The sequence below is a fragment of the Lithobates pipiens genome, unplaced genomic scaffold, assembly GCF_037356315.1.
Source record: "Lithobates pipiens isolate NorthernLeopardFrog02 unplaced genomic scaffold, aLitPip1_a1.2 Scaffold_19, whole genome shotgun sequence".
Lineage (NCBI taxonomy): Eukaryota > Metazoa > Chordata > Amphibia > Anura > Ranidae > Lithobates > Lithobates pipiens.
In genome coordinates, this window is record NW_027507764.1 from 448,606,999 (window position 1) to 448,625,441 (window position 18,443).

The window sequence follows — 18,443 nt, forward strand, 5'->3', positions numbered from 1 at the left end:
CCCGTTACACTGCATCCTAAAACTGTTCCCGACATACTTTTCCAAAGATAATGGGAAACATTTTCCTTTTAAATTGGGGCTTGTAATGATATTTGTACGGACTGTTTAATTTTACACATGTATTACGAGATGTCTTTATGCGTGCAAATAAATGTTTTGTGTGCACTCATCAACACAAGTAATTGTCACACGTATAGTTTCTTGCAAATTGAATTTTTTTTTCATAATAACCTAGTTTAAAACAATTCCTAACTTTACTAGCATAGGGGAGCAGTGAATGAGAATAAGCCATCGTAAAGCATGATAATATTAATCGCTGCTAGTAAAATGGTGCAGATTAATATTCATGTTACATTTCCCTATAATAAAAGCTCAAGGAAAAAGGCAGTGCGGTACAAAGATCACTGGTGTGTAAACTTTTGCCCTCCAGAAAGGTACGTATAAACCTATTTATTGCTACCAACTTGAGTACCATTTATTCCATGGTCAATTGGATTTTAAATGTCTAAATATCTGTATGGAGAAAATAATAGGATGCATGTTTATTAGAGAGTTGTACTGTAAAAGTTTTATGTGCAAATATGTCTTTGCAAACTCTAAAGCTGGCTATAGACTTTGATGGTGTGTGAAAGTAGAAGCACATTCTGAAAACTGATTCCAAGGACTTTTGAAGGGTTTACTAAACAGGTAAAGATTGTTCATCTAGCAAATGAATGTTCACTGCACTTAAAGTGGTTCTAAAGACAGAAAGTTTTTTTATCTTAATGCATTCTATGTATGCATTAAGATAAAAAACCTTCAGTGTGCAGCAGCCTCTCTCAGCGCCCCTAATGGCGCGTACACACGACTGGACTTTCCGACAGAATAGGTCCGTCGGAATCATTCCGCTGTATAATCCGATCGTGTGTGGAATAATCCGAGTGCTTTTCTTTTAAAAATTCCGACAAACCTAGAAATAGAACATGTTCAAATCTGTCCAACTGACTCAATTCCTATCGGGAAAACCGTTCATCTGTATGCTGGTCTGACGGACCAAATATGACGCAAGGGCAGCTATTGGCTACTGGCTATTGAACTTCCTTTTCTAGCCCCACCGTACATCATCATGTTCAAAACGAACGGACTTTTGAACGGAATTTAGTCCGTTCATGTGTGGGCAAGTCCGTTTGTTCGTAATTCCGTCGTAACTCCATTGAAAGTCCATCGGAAGACCGTCGGACCTTTTCTACCGGAAAGCCCGGTCGTGTGTACGCAGCATAATATGTTGCACAAGAGCCGCGGTTGTCCATGACTCTCCCTCCTAATTGGCTGAGACACAGCCAGTGGTGCCCAATGCTGTCAATCAAAGTCAGTGAGCCAATGAGGAGAGAGAGAGGTGGGGCTGTGTCTGAATGGGCACATGGAGCAGCTCCTCGGCTCAGGTGCCCCCATAACAAGCTGCACACTGTGTGGTCATTCGACAGTAGAGAGGGGCCAGGAGTGCCGGCAAGGGACCAGAGAAGAGGAGGATTGGGGCTTCTCTATGCAAAACCACTGCACATTGTTTGCTATTTTTTAACAAAAAAACCCCAAGACTTTAACATCACTATAAAGTAGATATCCATCTTCGCTTTCACTTTAAAGAGCTTGTTTGAGCCAAGCTGGCCCAAACCAACTATTTCCAGTACATAAAGATACCTCAGCCTGTGTGCAGAAACATACTGTTGTAGCATTATCTACATACAGTAAGTGGCCCTGTATTCAGGCAGCAGTGCAAGCGACTTCCTGACCACTGCTGAATGGCTCCTCAGCCATTCAGGAGAAGACTTGCTTTTCAATTAAAGCAAGGTTTCCTATGATTGGCCAAAGTGGAAATTGTGATGCCATCTGCCCATCTCTCCATTTGGCCAATCAGAGTAAGCCTTGTATTCGTTGATACAACTACAAGGCTTTTCCTGGATGGCTGAAGAGCACTCAGCCTGATTCTTTTTAATTCTGGTAGCGGATGGGAAGTTGTCGAACTGCTTACAGTGCCACAGTGGGCACATCATTATTTTTTAGAAATAGTTGGTTTGGACCAGCTTGGCAAAAAAGAACTATTTAAAGTGATAAGAAATTTTAAATTCTCCCTTAAAGCATATTGTATGTAAACCCTGCAATTCTCTTATTTGCTTCCATTTTGGTCTGTCAAATGTACAATTGAAAGTGTTTTATTATATCTGTCCGATCAGTGCAAAAAATAACACTTATTGATCTTGGCAGATTTCTAGTGAGCTTCTAATTTTCTGTGGACTGGGCTCATACTGCACTCAAACAATATTATCCACCCTGCCCTTTTGTCTCCGTGAACTACAGAACACCTTCCCCTATGTTACTGAACTAAGAGGAAGGGAAGCTGTCCTGTAGTTCTATCACACTTACTGTCCTAGGTAACAACCCTGCTCTTCCACAGATAAAGTTACAAAAAGCCTAAGAAAAACAGTTCTCTCACACAGGATTGGGTATTTTAAAGTCTTGATGCAGCCACTCTGTTGACCCTAACGCCCTTTTAAAACAACTTACGGTGCTGAGAGCATACTCCCTGCACACTACCAGCATTTTAGCCAGCAGGGATCAGTATACTCCCGATGCATACTTTCATTGAAAGCTTTCCAATCATGTGACCGCTGTGATAGCCAATCTCAGCGGTCACATGACCCAAATGCCAGCCTCCACCTCCAAGCTTTTAGAACTCTTAAAGGGCCGGAAAGGCAGTCAGCAAGAAGTGTTAAGTGAACAGTTTTAGACTGCTAAGGTTCACTTGTGGTGCATTGTGGCGTACTGTATTTTAAAAAGAAAGGTACTCCAAAAAAATTGTGCATGTCCGTTTCTTGACATTTTGATGTGTGTCACCAGCCCAATCATTTGAATAGGCTGGCTTAATGTGACACATATTAACCGCTTCCCAACCGCCTCACATAGATATACTGCGGCAGAAGGGCACATACAATTAGAATCACCTACCTGTATGTTGACCTTTAAGAGGTGGGTTGTGGGCTCGCGCGCCGGGAGCTTCGTGAGCATGATTGTGGGTCCCTCGGGGATACCCGCGATCATCTCACAGAGAGGAAGAATGGTGAAATGCTAATGCATCTCCCCATTCTGCCTAGTGACACTGTCCCTGATCACAGCTCCCTGTAATCGGGAGCGGTGATCAGTGTTGTGTCACACACAGCCCCTCCCCCCTGTTAGAAGCACTCCCTAGGACACACTTAACCCCTACCGTGCCACCTAGTGGTTAACACCTTCACTGCCAGTCATATTTACACAGTAATTAATGCATTTTTAGTTGCACTGATCGCTGTATAAATGTGAATGGTCCCAAAATCGCGCCAAAAGTGTCCAGTCTGTCTGCCATAATGTTGAAGTCATGATAAAAATTGCTGATCACTGCCATTACTAAAAAAAAACAAAAAAAATTAAAAATCAAAAATGCCATAAACTATCCCCTATTTTATAAATGCTATAACTTTTGCGCAAACCAATCAATAAATGCTTATTGCGATCTATTTTTTTTTTTTAACAAAAATATGTAGAAGAATATGTATTGGCCTAAACTGAGGAAAACTAATTTTTTTTATATATTTTTGGGGATATTTATTATATCAAAAAGTAAAAAATAATGCGTTGTTTTTTCAAAATTGTTGCTATTTTTTATTTAAATCGCAAAAAATAAAAACCGCAGAGGTGATAAAATTCCACCAAAAGAAATCTCTATTTGTGGGAAAAAAAAGGACATCAATTTTGTTTGGGAGCCACACAACCGCGCAATTGTCAGTTAAATGGACACAGTGCCGCATTGCAAAAAGTGTTCTGGTCTTTGGCCAGCCAAATGGTCCAGGGCTTAAGTGGTTAACATGAAAAAAACACATACTTGGTACATCAACCTCCATGTCCCAATTTCAGAATAACCGCTTAGTTCCAGAATTCGATTTAAAAACTCAGTCCAGTGTTTGTAAACAAAAAAAAAACTCAGTCCAGTTTGATTGATAGTACCCTAGGCGATTATTAGCCTGGAATGGCTGCTGCTACCCACCAACTTTAGGATCGTTGCTAACCATTATGACATTATCAATGCTTTGGGTGCCTGAAGGCCAAGCTCAAATAAATGAATAGAATTTTACACACTTGCCGACCGCAATACATATATATACATTGTGGTTTGCAAGTGGTTTACCGGGATATTGGCTGAAAATATCAGTCATAACCCCAGCACCATTTTTTCAGCAGACAGCCAGCTTTCTCGTGAAACCAATCTAAGCGGTTCATCAAGTGATGTAAGGAGATGTCCCCCCTCCCGCCACTCGACTGTGCTTCGCAAGCTAACTGTTCCCGGAAGTTTACCTGTGAAACAATCCAATGGTGTGGCCGTCTGCTCCCATATTATTAACACAGAATTAACACTCTTTGATGGACATTTTGGCCTTGGAGGACCAGAGCAACGTCATGACTTCACTTCTGGTTCAGGCTGGAAGGAAAAAAAATAAAGTGAAAGATCAATATTTTTAATTGAGCTTTTGATTTTAAAGGTAAAGAAGAGAAGGGATGTTTACATTCCTTGTAATAGGGATAAAAGTGCTAAAAAAAAGAAAATTAAACAGACAGTGTAAAAATAAAAAGTAAAAAAATTATAAAAATAAAAAAAGTAAAGCACCTCCATCCCTCCATGCTCGCACGCAGAAGCGAACCCGTACGTAAGTAGCACATGCATATGTAAACAGTATTCTAACCACACATGCAAGGTATCCTCGTGAACGCTAGAGCAAGAGAAATAATTCTAGTGCTAGACCTCCTTTGTAAACGCTAAACAGGTAACCTGTAAAGAGTTTCAAGCATCGCCTACAAAGATTTTTAAGTGCCATAGTTTGTCGCCATTCCACAAGCGTGCGCATTTTAAAGCATGACATGTTAGGTATCTATTTAACATCATCTTTCACATTATACAAAAAAATTGGGATAACTCTTGTGTTTTTTTTTAAATTCATTAAGGTGTATTTTTTCCCCAAAAAAAGCGTTTGCAAAACCGCTGTGCAAATACCGTGTGGCATACGAAATTGCAATTTTATTCCCTAGGTTTTCTGCTAAAAAAAATGTATAATGTTTGTGGGTTATACGTCATTTTCTATCAAAAAATACTAACCTGTAACTTGTAACTTGTAAATAAAAAGTGCCAGAAAAAGCCCAGTCGGTAAGTGGTTACCCTGCTGTAGTTTTCAAACAAAATGCATTATAACTGCAAATATATTAAAATTCCCAATACATCCATCCACATTACATTTCAATTATGTTTTATGATGTATTATAATGTTTGCATTTTTCATCATAGTTATCTCATTTTATAATGCATTCCCAGGGTCCTTCATAGGACTAGAGTAATTTTTATTAAAAAGTAAAAATCACAAATTTGTTTAAAACAATCAATCACAGGCATTACTCTTTCACTGATCTCTTCCCTTCTATTCTGTGTATTGTATAAAGTGCTATATCAATGAAACACTTTTTAAAACTGGAAAGAACAAAATCATTGAAACACAACTCAAAACAATTGTTGGCGCTTGTCCCTTTGCTCCAAAAGAGACAAACTCACCAAATGAAGTAACCTAATGTCGCTCCATGTAGTTCTATATGTTAAGTACATATAGAAAATATCAGTGGTGGAACTAGTGGTGTAATTCCCAGTTACATTATGTTTTTTACATTATGTTTTTTACATTATGTTTTTTACACTCAGCAACAGCAAGAAAGAGTAAAACATGTAGTAGTTAGAGGAAACAACAAACATTTATAAAATTTGTCATAGCTTTTACGACAAAATTTCTTACGATAAAAAAACAAAGTTGGACTGCAGAAACGTCATTAGACCCAATACATAAGCTCCTAATTGAGTAAAACTCATTAAAGGGTCCGTGCATCGGATGAAGTAGTCATATTTGTTGGATGACTCAATAAATGATTCCGAGGCTTTTAATATGGTTTCCACCCTTCCTTTCTATTTTTGGAGCCTTTGTAGAGACTAGAGTAGTAGTGGCCGATAGGAACCAGCTCCTGCCATCGGTGGGGGGGAATTCAGTGCCTGCAGCAGAATATTTTCTGTTTATCAAAAGCCATTAGTAGTTGTACATAAATGACATAGAAGTATTTCAGATTGTCTCAATATTATTCCAAAATTGAGACTTTCTAAATATAAAATAAAAGATGAACATTTCTCTAAAAATCTGAGAAAGGTCAAGCAGCTTTTAGTAAAGGTAAAAGAAGACCTTCCTTATCTATTTAAAAAGCAAGGTTTTTATGTAGTTTTATATACTCTTTAATCAGGTAGTGTTTTCTTAACAATGCTTGAACTTTCATTTGGTCTTCATTCTATTTTACTTGATAAACATTTTTTTACTGGGTACTGCACAAAGCAGATTGAGGAAGTCTAAGGCCGCGTACACACGGGCGGATTGTCTGGCCAACTAAGTTCGTCAGACAATCCGACAGACAATCCGTCCTACTTTTGAATGAACGGACTTGACCACACACAATGAGCAGACAGTCCGCCGAAAGCTTGCGCGATGACGTGTACAGCACGTACGACGGGACTAGAAATTCGACGTCCAATACACTGCAATGCAACTTTCGGCCGTGTAAATCCTTTCTGAGCATGCGCCATACTTAGTCCGTCGAACTAGCCTACTCACGAGCGGATTGTCCGCTGAAACCAAGTTTGGACGGACTGTATTACGGAAATTCCGAAAGACTTAGTCCGCCAGACTGTCCGCTGAAAAAGTCCGCTGAAGCCCACACACGAGCGGATTGTCCGCTGAAACACGTTTCAGCGGACTAAGTTGGACAGACAGTCCGCCCCTGTGTACGCGGCCTAAATCAGGGGGAAAATGTGCTTCCAAAATGCACAGAATTTCCCAGATTTTTTTTTTTTTTAATTGTATTTATATACAGTATACCGTGTAGTCAGTTAGCAGATGCATTGCAAAGGGCATAGATATCACATTTTTAGTGTGTCAAATAATTAACTGTATACTTTTCCAGTGCAAGAAATCTTGGAATTTGTGATGACTGGTTGCACTGATCACTTTAACTCAATAGCTTCTTAAAGGGAAACAATAAGGTTTTTAAATGGTGTTTTATAGAGGGTACCCTGATGAGAGGTTTCACAGAGCAGTATGATTTTTTTAACCACTTGTCTTCCGGAAGATTTACCCCCCTTGATGACCAGGCCATTTTTTTAAATATGGCACTGGGTTACTTCAACTGACAATTGCGCAGTTGTGCGACACTGTACCCAAATACAATGTTGTCTTTTTTCCCCCATAAACAGAGCTTTCTTTTTGTGGTATTTGATCGCCTGCTTTTCTTCAGCAGGGACAGGAAAGCTGGTCAGAATTGATGGGAGTCAAATACAGGGCAATCTTAGAAGAACACTTGTTAGAGTACAAAAAACTTGAGACTGGGTGACTGCTTCACCTTCCAGCAGGACAATGACCCTGAACATACAGCCAGAGCTATAATTGAATGGCTTAGATCAAAACATATTCATGTTGTGTTAGAATGGCCCAGTCAAAGTCCAAACCTAAATCCAATTGAGTATCTGTGGCAAGACTTGAAAATTGCTGTTCACAGACGCTTTCCATCCAATCTGACAAAGCTTGAGCTATTTTGCAAAGAAAAATGGGCAAAATTTCACTTTCTAGATGTGCAAATGTGGTAGAGACATACCCAAAAAGACTTGCAGCTGTAATTGCAGCAAAAGGTGGTTCTACAAAGTATTGACTCACATAAAATCACAATAAAATACATTTACATTTTTGGTTGTAACATGACAAAATTTGCAAAATTTCAAGGGGTGTGAATACTTTTTCAAGGCACTGTAGCTATAGTTTACCATGTATGCCACCATCCTATATCTGCTGTATTAGAAGAGAAGGATTCCAAGTTAACAGGCCAAACAGATTATTCCAAAAATGCTATATTGCATTGCACACAAAGGATGAATGGAATTGTTTCCATTCCATAAACAACTAGTGTTTTGGACCGAACCAGAACCGCTCAGTACCTTTGTTTCTGCCCCCCTGGCCAAATTAATCTTCAATATAAAAGTGTGCACACTTGAAGTCAAACACTGACACAGACACAGTTCAGTATTCAGATACTTCTCTATTTTATTTCCTGAACTCCGGCTGATATACAATGAGCCGGATATCTTACTATCAAATCCAAAATTAGATGAAAGACAGCGTGTACAAACCACAAATTATACATATTCATTATTGTGATGAAGTATAAGCTTTTTAGCTGGGTTATGTCTTAAAAAGGGAAAAGCAGGCTATTGTAGCTATATAGGGTCTTGTTTTCAGCCCCTTCTTCCTCTTGGGTGTAGTCTCATGGTTCCGAAAACAGGCACAATCTTCTTTTTAACTTTTCTCTTTTTAACCCTTGCAGTTTCGTTCCACATGAAGGGAGAAGCTGGCAGACATCTTAACTGAGTATGATTAAGGTTGATAGCTGATAGTGAAAGATAAGCACTTATATCTATAAGAGTACCAGAAATAGGCATTTCACTTATAACACTCATGATCACATCCATTACACTAGAATATCACAAAGCTGCAGAGAAATTACTCTTTTTCTCATTTGTGTTACATGGCATCAATTTGCTTAGAGCTTTACAAAGTAACAGATTAATCTTTTACCATCTGACAGCCCATGTAGTCTTACTTCTGATGGTATTTTAGATGGGACTTAAACTCTTGGGTTTGAAATATTAAAGTCAACACAACATACACAATATTAGCCCATCCACCCCAGAGGGAAAATGCGAGAGACAGAAAATAAATATAAATGCCCTGAAGAACAAAATGCCAAAATAATGGGGCTCATTTATGCGTATTCATAATTATAAATGAATGGAGCATGCAATATCTCCTAAACAGCTCTGATTCCATCAGACATGAGAAACAGGGAATGTATGTGACCCGGTGCAAATAAAAGGGGACATTTTTGGGTACTGAACTCTTCTCCAGATCTCTTTCTGAATTCATAAGTGTTGGACACAAGAATTAGTGGGGACATATGATTATAGTATGTAAGTTGGCCTCTTAGAGCTCCTATTTCTAGTTCCTAGTAAAGCCAATTGAACTGTTGGTCTTTTCAAATTTCTCATAAATGTCTGTAAGCTTATACTATGTAAAGATGAACCGGTCCACTGATCCTTGTTTGAAGAAATTATATAAAAAGCTGATTTTTCTTCTTTGCTAAATAATTACACTATTTTACAATGGGGACACCATTTTAACCTACTACACACATGTCTATGTAATATAATATTTAGCAATGGCTGAGGCTGGCAATCACATAGGTTACAGTCTTTGCAATTGGAAAAAAACATTACATTAGAGAGAGCATACATGCAGAAGTAATTTGGTAAAAGTGCAGAAATAAATTGGTATCAAATGAGGCAAACTGCAATTAGTTTTTCTTTCTATATACTGAATATGTATGCATATTTATCCTATTTAGAGGGAAAGACCTTATAATAAATAATGATTGCCTGGATTCATGAACTGCATGATTCTCTATAGTTCAGACAGATCTTTATGTAAATGTTTAAATCAAAATTTTTATTGCCAATTAACCTGATTGGTCACCATTGACAGGGAGTTTCATGATATTTCCGTTCCTTTCAATACAGCTTCGCTATTGCACTCAAATATACTATATCATAGTTCTAGTAACATCAAGAGACATTTACCTGGCATAACTCAAGCCCAAAAGGAAAGCTACTATGTTCCCTCAGCCCTGATGAAGGACAGATTTCATCAACCATTTAGCATTTTTGAAAGAAAAATTAGTACAGGAATACAATCCACATTTTATAAACACGTATAGACAGAATCAAAAGTTTCCAGCTATTTTCTTCCTTTAGTGTTTTTGTTTTTATTTGGTACTTACAGAAGAAAGATACTTACCTAAGCTTTCCAGTGACATGTGCCGCCAGTTTTACAGTCTTACCAAAGGCCAGCAGTATAAGAATGCAGCAAAAGGGAATACCTACAGCACTGGTTTATACAACAAGGCTACTGTATATTCATGGCCTAGACTACATTAAACTGATGTCACTTTATATTTGACCAATTTGTTATTCTCTTTATTAATTTAATTTTTCAGCAGGAAAATGGAAAGTTTCTATCTTCACTAGCGATATTCCATCCTCCGGGACAACATCTCAAGTATACATCATGTTTTATGGTCATATCAGAGCATCAGCACCTGTTTTTCTGTACAGTAGCCAAGACGATGCATTCCAGAGAGGTCACGAGGATACTTTTGATGTATGTATCATATAAGTAACCTACATGTCTTCAGCCAGTGGCGGGGTAGTTGCAAGTCATGCATTCCTACAATACTTCCTGGATTTACAGCATTATAGCAGCTCTTCTATAAATAATAATTATAGTCAATATTGTTTTGCTTGTGGGCTATCCAGAACACTGACAGAAATAAACCACTGTCATAATGGCTGTGTCAACTGGCAAAGTGAGTCCATATATTTCTATGGAGAATACAGTAGAAGAGATATGGTGGACCATGAATAATTTTTTGTATTCCATTTTCCAAGAATATATGCAGAACCCTGCACAATAGTGTGAATGTCATATAAGGGTGGAAGAGATCTCCTACACTGGGGTTCTGATAACATTTAAGGTATGAGAGAGTGCTTGATTTTATGCATTAAAGTTTTTTATCCAAAATCTTTTTGGTTATAGTAGGAAATGATTAAAACCCCAGTTAGTGTGCAATCTTTTTGCTTTTTTTCTGGGCAAAGGAATTCGGAGAAAATTTGCCTCACCACTTTCTGTTCTGATGACAATTGTGATCAGGACAAATAAAGAGGGTCCATTTCCCCAGTAGGGGTTTAATCTACTCAAAGCTAAAAGAAAGCAACATTTTTGGCTAAAGATAAGGAAAGTATTTTAATTGCTTTTGTTATTCTTGGTATAGCTATTGCCTTTATATATTACTGTGGTTCATCGGCTGACTGAATCAGAAGATCTTTGGTTTATAACAAAAGAGAAAATGCTATTTCTATATTTCAGATTAACATTGGAGATGTTGGGGAGGTTTATAAGATACGCATTGGACACACCAATTCTGGGGCATCCCCTGGCTGGCACTGTGAAGAGGTAACTTCTCTGTAATCATTACAGCTTTAAAAACGTGATAGTTTACTACATAGTGTTTTCTTTCTACATGTGTTTTTCACATAATGTATCACTGTAGTTAAATCTAAAGTCTATGCAAGACTCTTCTTTATTACCTAAAGATATTTAACTATGTTATTGTCATCAAGTCTCCCTATGAGACAGGTCTTGGAAAATCACAGCAGTTTTACACCAGTTAAACCAGAGCGCCCTTCTAGCTACGCTATTTGCATTAAAATACATTTAACATACAAAACATGTTTAAACAATACATACACTAATGTTACATAATTGGCTTTTTTAATTGTGTTTTTTTTGTTTTTCAATGCAATTAAATTACTTTTTTATTATGTGGGTGTCTTTATTTGCATTTGCCACTTTCTGGGAAAAATGAATGGTACTAATGGTACCCTGTACTTTTTCCTCCCAATAACACCCACATCCTTTATGAGGGACTGTTGAAAGACATGTGACTTGCTATGGAATAGGAAGGGGAGGCACACACTCATTGCCCTACTTTTCCTGACCACTCAGGTTGCATGCCTGGATAGGAGTCCAATTAGAACACTAAAGTAAACCCCATGCTATTTTTCTTTTTTTTTTTTTTATGTCACTTTTCAAATACTGTATTGTAATGTTTGTTAATACCACGTGCAACTTTAAAGCGGAAGTAAACCCATTGATCTAACAGTTTGAAAAAAACATGGCATGCCGGAAATGTTAACTGTCACATTGGTTGTGCTCTCAGCCAAACTGTCAAACCATCCAATGGCTGGTGTCATAACTGATCACATGTGCAGCTTCATGGCAGTTAAAGATTAAAGGGAGGCCAAGATGGCAGCTTCCTTGGCTGAAAACGATAGGAGGGTTTACTTCCACTTTAAGGCACCCCAAGCATGTTACTTAATAGATTTGTGTATTTTTAATGTTGTCCACATCTAAAAACCCTCTCAGTGCTAAATGATATAATTTTTTGCACTGATATATGACTCCCATGCCAGTGCACAGCTACCCATACCATTTTTTCAACAATAGTTAACCTATTAGCCTTAAAAAAGGCCAGAAAAAAATAGCTAGTTTCACCTTCCATAGACTTCACTGGGGTTTGGTGATAACTTTGGGAGCTTCCCACTTGAAACAAGTCTCAAACTGAATTCAGGCAGAATATGGTAGCATATGTCCCTGTATCTCTTAATTATAAGTTATCTGACAATTATACATTTGGAGATTAATTGCAGTATTGGACATACAGTATTGGAAACGGTACACTGTGGAATGCATATATCAACATTTTTATTTTAAAATGATTTAATGTTACATTTAAAAATGTATGTATGGAAATGTAGCAATTTATTCCAAGCACTAGTGTAAAAAATCTCATACTCTGGCCAGTTTAAAATATTGTGCATGCGCACAAAGATGTGCATGCAAGACCCCTCTGTATAAAGATTATTTGTACAAATACGTTTTTCTCCTTTAATAATAGAAGTTCATACTTCATGCAGTTTTATGCTTGCACATTCAACAACAGCAGGTAGACATTAGAGGAAATTTTAGCCAATAGTTTAGGAATCACAATATTAACACATGAAATCAAATCCGCTCATCTTGTTGTTCTCTGCAGGTTCAGCTGTTGAACGGTTTCTCCAATGAACAATTCTGTATTAAAGTAAAACGCTGGCTTTCTCAAGATGAGGATGATGGGGAGATCTGCAGAGAGCTTCCTGTACTGAGACATGGCCAGGCCAAACTGCCAGGTAATAATGTAATTTCATTGTCATCTCTGTTAAGCTTAAACTGTCTGATTCTATGAAATCTTTCGTTCCTGAAGGAAAATATTTTAGGACATTTTACACTTCTACTTGCTGTTTACATGCAGTCTACTTGTACGTTCTTCAAATTTAAAATTTTTCATTGTGTGCAGTTGTTTCCCTGCTTCTTGAATCCCTGTGGCTGCCGATCTTTTATATTTGGATTGGTAGGGGTACTGAGCCTAACCTGGTTTTCTGAACCAATACCTCTCGGAGAAAGAGGATGGCGCTCCAAATCCTCCCGGGTTCTTCTCAGTCCTGTGGCACGGTTGGGTGCAAAAGCCCTGGAGTCCGCTCCAACTCCATGCCACATGCAAATTTAAAGAAAGATGGGCCTCACACTGATGGTGTCCTCAAGCTCCACTCCACACCGGAGACTTCCCACCCGAGGCCACACCACTAATGTGTTTCACCCATAACAGTTTAATCAGTGTGCAGCTCATCTTTAAATATGCATGTGGCACGGAATCATGTTAGAATGTTTCTGCAACCCTCCACAGGGGCAGTGGGAAAATCTTTTGACTGAGGCAATCATGTAAATCTCAGCTTGATCTGACTTTTTCATAATTACGGTAGTTCTTGGATAGCTTTTTTAAAGCCTTGTTGGAATATGGCTGTATCCAAAAAAATAAGTACTGTCAATATTTAAGGGAAGACTATACCTTTCCAAAAAATATAACTCACCCCCCAACTTTGCCCCAAAAATATAACTCACCCCAACTTACCTAGATTAACCTTCTCTTACTCCCCCCACGCTGCTTCCTGAGATTTTTTTTTTTTTTTACTTTGGTCAGAAATCCTATTTTCTGAAGCATTGAAAGTACGTGTATGTGTGTTGCATGTACATTCACATCACAAAGATTTTTAAAGCTGTTCTGTACTCATAATAATACATTTGCCCATTCTGTTGCCTCTAGACCGTACATTTGATAATGCCACATGTTTTTATTTTTTATTAATCTACCTTTTGTAATTCGTAGTTTTTTATTTTCCTCCCCTGCGGCGATGGGCGGTCTCTTGTGGGGATCAGCATCATTTCCTGCTGAAGCCCGCACTGTCTCCTGGGATCTCGTCCAAGTAATCCCAGGAGACATTGCGGCTAATGCACCCGGAATCTCGCGAGATTTCGGCTAATACACCCTAAATCTCGCGTGATTTCGGCTATTACAGCCGAAATCTCGCGAGATTTCGGCTGTAATAGCCGAAATCACGCGAGATTTAGGGTGTATTAGCCGAAATCTCGCAAGATTCCGGGTGCATTAGCCGCAATGTCTCCTGGAATTACTTGGACGAGATCCCAGGAGACAGTGCGGGCTTCAGCAGGAAATGATGCTGATCCCCGCAAGAGACCGCCCATCGCCGCAGGGGAGGAAAATAAAAAACTACGAATTACAAAAGGTAGATTAATAAAAAAAAAAAAACATGTGGCATTATCAAATGTACGGTCTAGAGGCAACAGAATGGGCAAATGTATTATTATGAGTGCAGAACCGCTTTAAGTATTTGCTGGGATAAGTGATCCTTTGAAGGATTTTTTTAATGTACTTCCGGAATTCCACTGTAGATTTGTTTTTTTTAAAGGTGGCCAGTTTAGTAGCAAAGAACTCCAGAAAACCAGAAAAGCAAAAACAAGGTTATTTTTACATGTGACCTGTGCACTAAAATGGGCTACCCTGGAATATATATATATTTTTTTAAATGAGTCTGTATTGATTTGTATGCCTAACCATTAATTGGAATTTCGTTCACTGCACACTTGTATTAGAAGAAGAAGAAGCTTTCAAGCTGGCTATACAGGAGAGCAGGCTCTGCGAAAAATTTAGGTGGTTCAGCAATTCTATATATACTTTTCTATTTTTGATGATGCCGGCTATTTAAAATGCACTCTAAAATGTTTTACTGTTAAACTGTTATACAATTCTCACAGGCTTTTTGACCACCCTTTATATTAAACCATGTTAAACTACATTGAAAATTAACTCTAGTTAAACCAACACTATCAGAAACAGCAGACATATAACATATACATATATAAAATATATATATATATATATATATATATATATATGTATATATATATATATATATATATATATATATATATATATATATATATATGCAGGTGGCGCTCAACTCCAATGGCAGTACAGAGGGATAGGAAGTCAGAAGGTACATGGTTCCTCTGTGGTTTCCTAGGTCACTGGGGCAGCGATCTGGTTGGATGCTCACAGCCATTTGACTCTGGTGGCCATCTTGGGTCTGGCAGAGTCTATTTAAGACCCTGGCTGTTGGGTTTGGCATACATTTAGCATGTGTATAGTGTAGGAACAGGTCACCCATCTGTCAGGGACATTTTTAAAGGCAGGGAAAGGTTCCAGATGAGTAGGCAAGGCATAGGGACCTGCCACTCTTTCTGGAAACCTCCCTACTTGGGCTCAGACCAGCCAGGCTGCATTCTGCCCCTCAAGACAGATGCTGTCAGCTTGGCTGAGACCTGCTCTGTTGCACGCTGCTGTCACCTGTGAGTGTTCTCGATTGGGCTTCCTTTCACAAGTCTTGTTGTGAACTGTTTAACTTTGATTTCAGTACAAGTTCTTTTAATTGCATGTGGACTGAGTGTGTGTTATTACTGCTGCACCACACTGGACCCATCCACATGTATGATATATATATATATATATATATATACAGTATCTCACAAAAGTGAGTACACCCCTCACATTTTTGTAAATATCTTATTATGTCTTTTCATGTGACAACACTGAAGAAGTTACATTTTGCTATAATGTAAAGTTGTGAGTGTACAGCTTGTATAACAGTGTAAATTTGCAGTCCCCTCAAGATAACTCAATACATAGCCATTAATGTCTAAACTGCTGGCAACAAGTGAAAATGTCAAAATTTGGCCCCCGTTATCCATTTTCCTTCCCCGGTATCATATGACTCGTTAGTGTTACAAGGTCTCAGGTGTGAATGGGGAGCAGGTGTGTTCGCTCTCACTCTCTCATACTGGTCACTGCAAGTTCAACATGGCACCTCATGGCAAAGAACTCTTGAGGATTTGAAAAAAAATTATTTTTGCTCTACAAAAAGATGACATAGGCTATAAGAAGATTGCCAAGACCCTAAAACAGAGCTGCAGCACAATGGCCAAGACCATACAGAGGTTTAACAGGACATATTCCACTCAGAACAGGCCTTGCCATGGTAAACCAAAGAAGTGGAATGCATGTGCTCAGCATCATATCTAGAGTTTGTCTTTGTGAAATAGACATATGAGAGCTGCCAGCATTGCTGCAGAGGTTGAAGGGGTGGGGGGTCAGCCTGTCACTGCTCAGACCATACGCCGCACACTGCATCAAATTGGTCTGCATGGCCGTCGTCCTAGAGGGAAGCATTTTCTAAAGATGATGCACAAGAAAGCCTGCAAACAGTTTGCTGAAGACAAAAGCAGACTAAGGACATGGATTACTGGAACCATGTCCTGTGGTCTGATGAGGCCAAGATAAAATTATTTGGTTTAGATGGTATCAAGTGTGTGTGGCGGCAACCAGGGGAGGAGTAGGGATGAGCCGAACAGCCCCCAGTTCGGTTTGCATCCAGAACACGCGAACACTGTTAAAGTCTATGGGACACGAACAGTCTGAGAGCAAAATTAAATTTCTAAAGGAAAAAAAGTAATTTAAAACTACTCGTGGCTACAATGAATTGTCAGTCCTGGCAATACACACTTTTGGTGGGATTTGATCATCTCTGCGGTTTTTATTTTTTGCGCTATAAACAAAAAAAGAGTAACAATTTTGAAAAAAAAACAATATTTTGTACTTTTTGCTATAATAAATATCCCCAATTTAGAAAAAAAAGCTATTTTTTTTTCTCAGTTCAGGCCGATATGTATTCTTCTACATATTTTGGTAATAAAATTCACAATAAGTGTACATTGATTGGTTTGTGTAAAAGTTATAGCATCTACAAAGTAAGGGATAGATTTATGGCATTTTTATTGTTCTTTTTTTTACTAGAAATGGGGGGGGGATCTCCGATTTATATTGTGACTGCGATATTATGGCGGACACATCGGACACTTTTGACACATTTTTGGGACAATTGACAATTATACAGCGATCAATGCTATAAAAATGCCCTGATTACTGTACAAATGTCACTGGCAGGGAAGGGGTTATCACTAGGGGGTGATCAAGAGGTTAACTGTGTTCGCTGACTGTGTGGTTCCTAGCTATTAGGAACTCACAATCTGAATCTCCTCTCAGAACAAAACACAGATTTGTGTGTTTACACACACACACGTCCCTGTTCTGCCTCTCGTGCCTGCGATCGCTCAGCCCGGCAGTCATGAGCATCGGCACCAGCGGGCATGTGCACATGCTATCCTGCTTAAGGGAGCCGGCGTACAACTATAATGGTTCACGGGATCGTGCCGACCTGCAGCAGTATAATGAAGATGGCTGGTCGGCAAATGGTTAATATTCTCGGCTATGCTCTTTTTTGGAAAGACAGGGTAAAACAGAGGGGTGGTGGTGTCTGTCTCTATGTGAGAATTAATCTCAAAACAAATGAGAAAGAGGACCTAGTTGATGGAGAGTGTGATGAGTCTGAAGCATTATGGGTGGAACTGTGCATGGGTTTGCATACTACAAAGGTTGTCATTGGAGGTTGTTATAGGCCACCCAATGTTAGTGAGGTGGTGGAGATTCAGCTCCTTGCACAGATGGAAAGGGCTCCAAGGGCTGGGACAGTGATAATAATGGGGGATTTTAACTACCCGGAAATTGACTAGAGTAATGGCACTGCTGGGACAGTTAAAGGGCAAACATTTATAAAATTATTACAAGACAATTTTATGGTCCAATTTATTGAGGCCCTGACTAGGAATGATGCTCTGCTGGATCTGGTAATCTCAAACTATGCAAAGCTTATTACCAATATTCATCTAAAAGGTAGCAGTGACCATAACATGATTTCATTTGATGTTAGCTGTAAGCAACAAAAACATAAGAGTAAGGCCCCTTTCACGCAGCAAGCCCGCTCAGATCCATTTTTCAGGTGGATCTGAGAGGGCCATCCATTGACTCCTATGGGGAGAGGGATGTCAGCGGAGATTTGTCCGCTGACATCTGTCTGCCATCCGATCCGCTGAAATCAGACATATGGTGATACGTTCGCCATCCATCTGGGCGGATCGGATGAGATCTGATGAAAACAGACATGCTGTCCATTTTCGTCCAATCCCTCCATAGGAATCAGCTGCGCTCTGACAGGCCCCTCCCCACTCAGTGAGCAGAGATCAACGGAGAGATCTCCTGCTGAGCTGGCGCACTGCACTGAGTGGATCCGCCTCGTGTGAATGAGGCCTAAGATAAAAACACTTAACTTTAAGAGAGTAAATTTTCCAAGA

The 18,443-nt window shown here is 39.0% G+C and overlaps 1 protein-coding gene across 2 annotated transcripts in view; it reads left to right on the forward strand.

Annotated features, from left to right (window-relative positions):
- RP1 (RP1 axonemal microtubule associated) overlaps positions 1-18,443 on the forward strand; it is a 612,495-nt gene that overhangs the window by 95,253 nt on the left and 498,799 nt on the right. For both annotated transcript variants that reach the window (XM_077492703.1, XM_077492704.1), the window contains exons 4-6: positions 10,183-10,346; positions 11,112-11,198; positions 12,841-12,973. In XM_077492703.1, the coding sequence (XP_077348829.1) occupies positions 10,183-10,346; positions 11,112-11,198; positions 12,841-12,973 (384 nt within the window). The remainder of the gene's footprint in view (positions 1-10,182; positions 10,347-11,111; positions 11,199-12,840; positions 12,974-18,443) is intronic.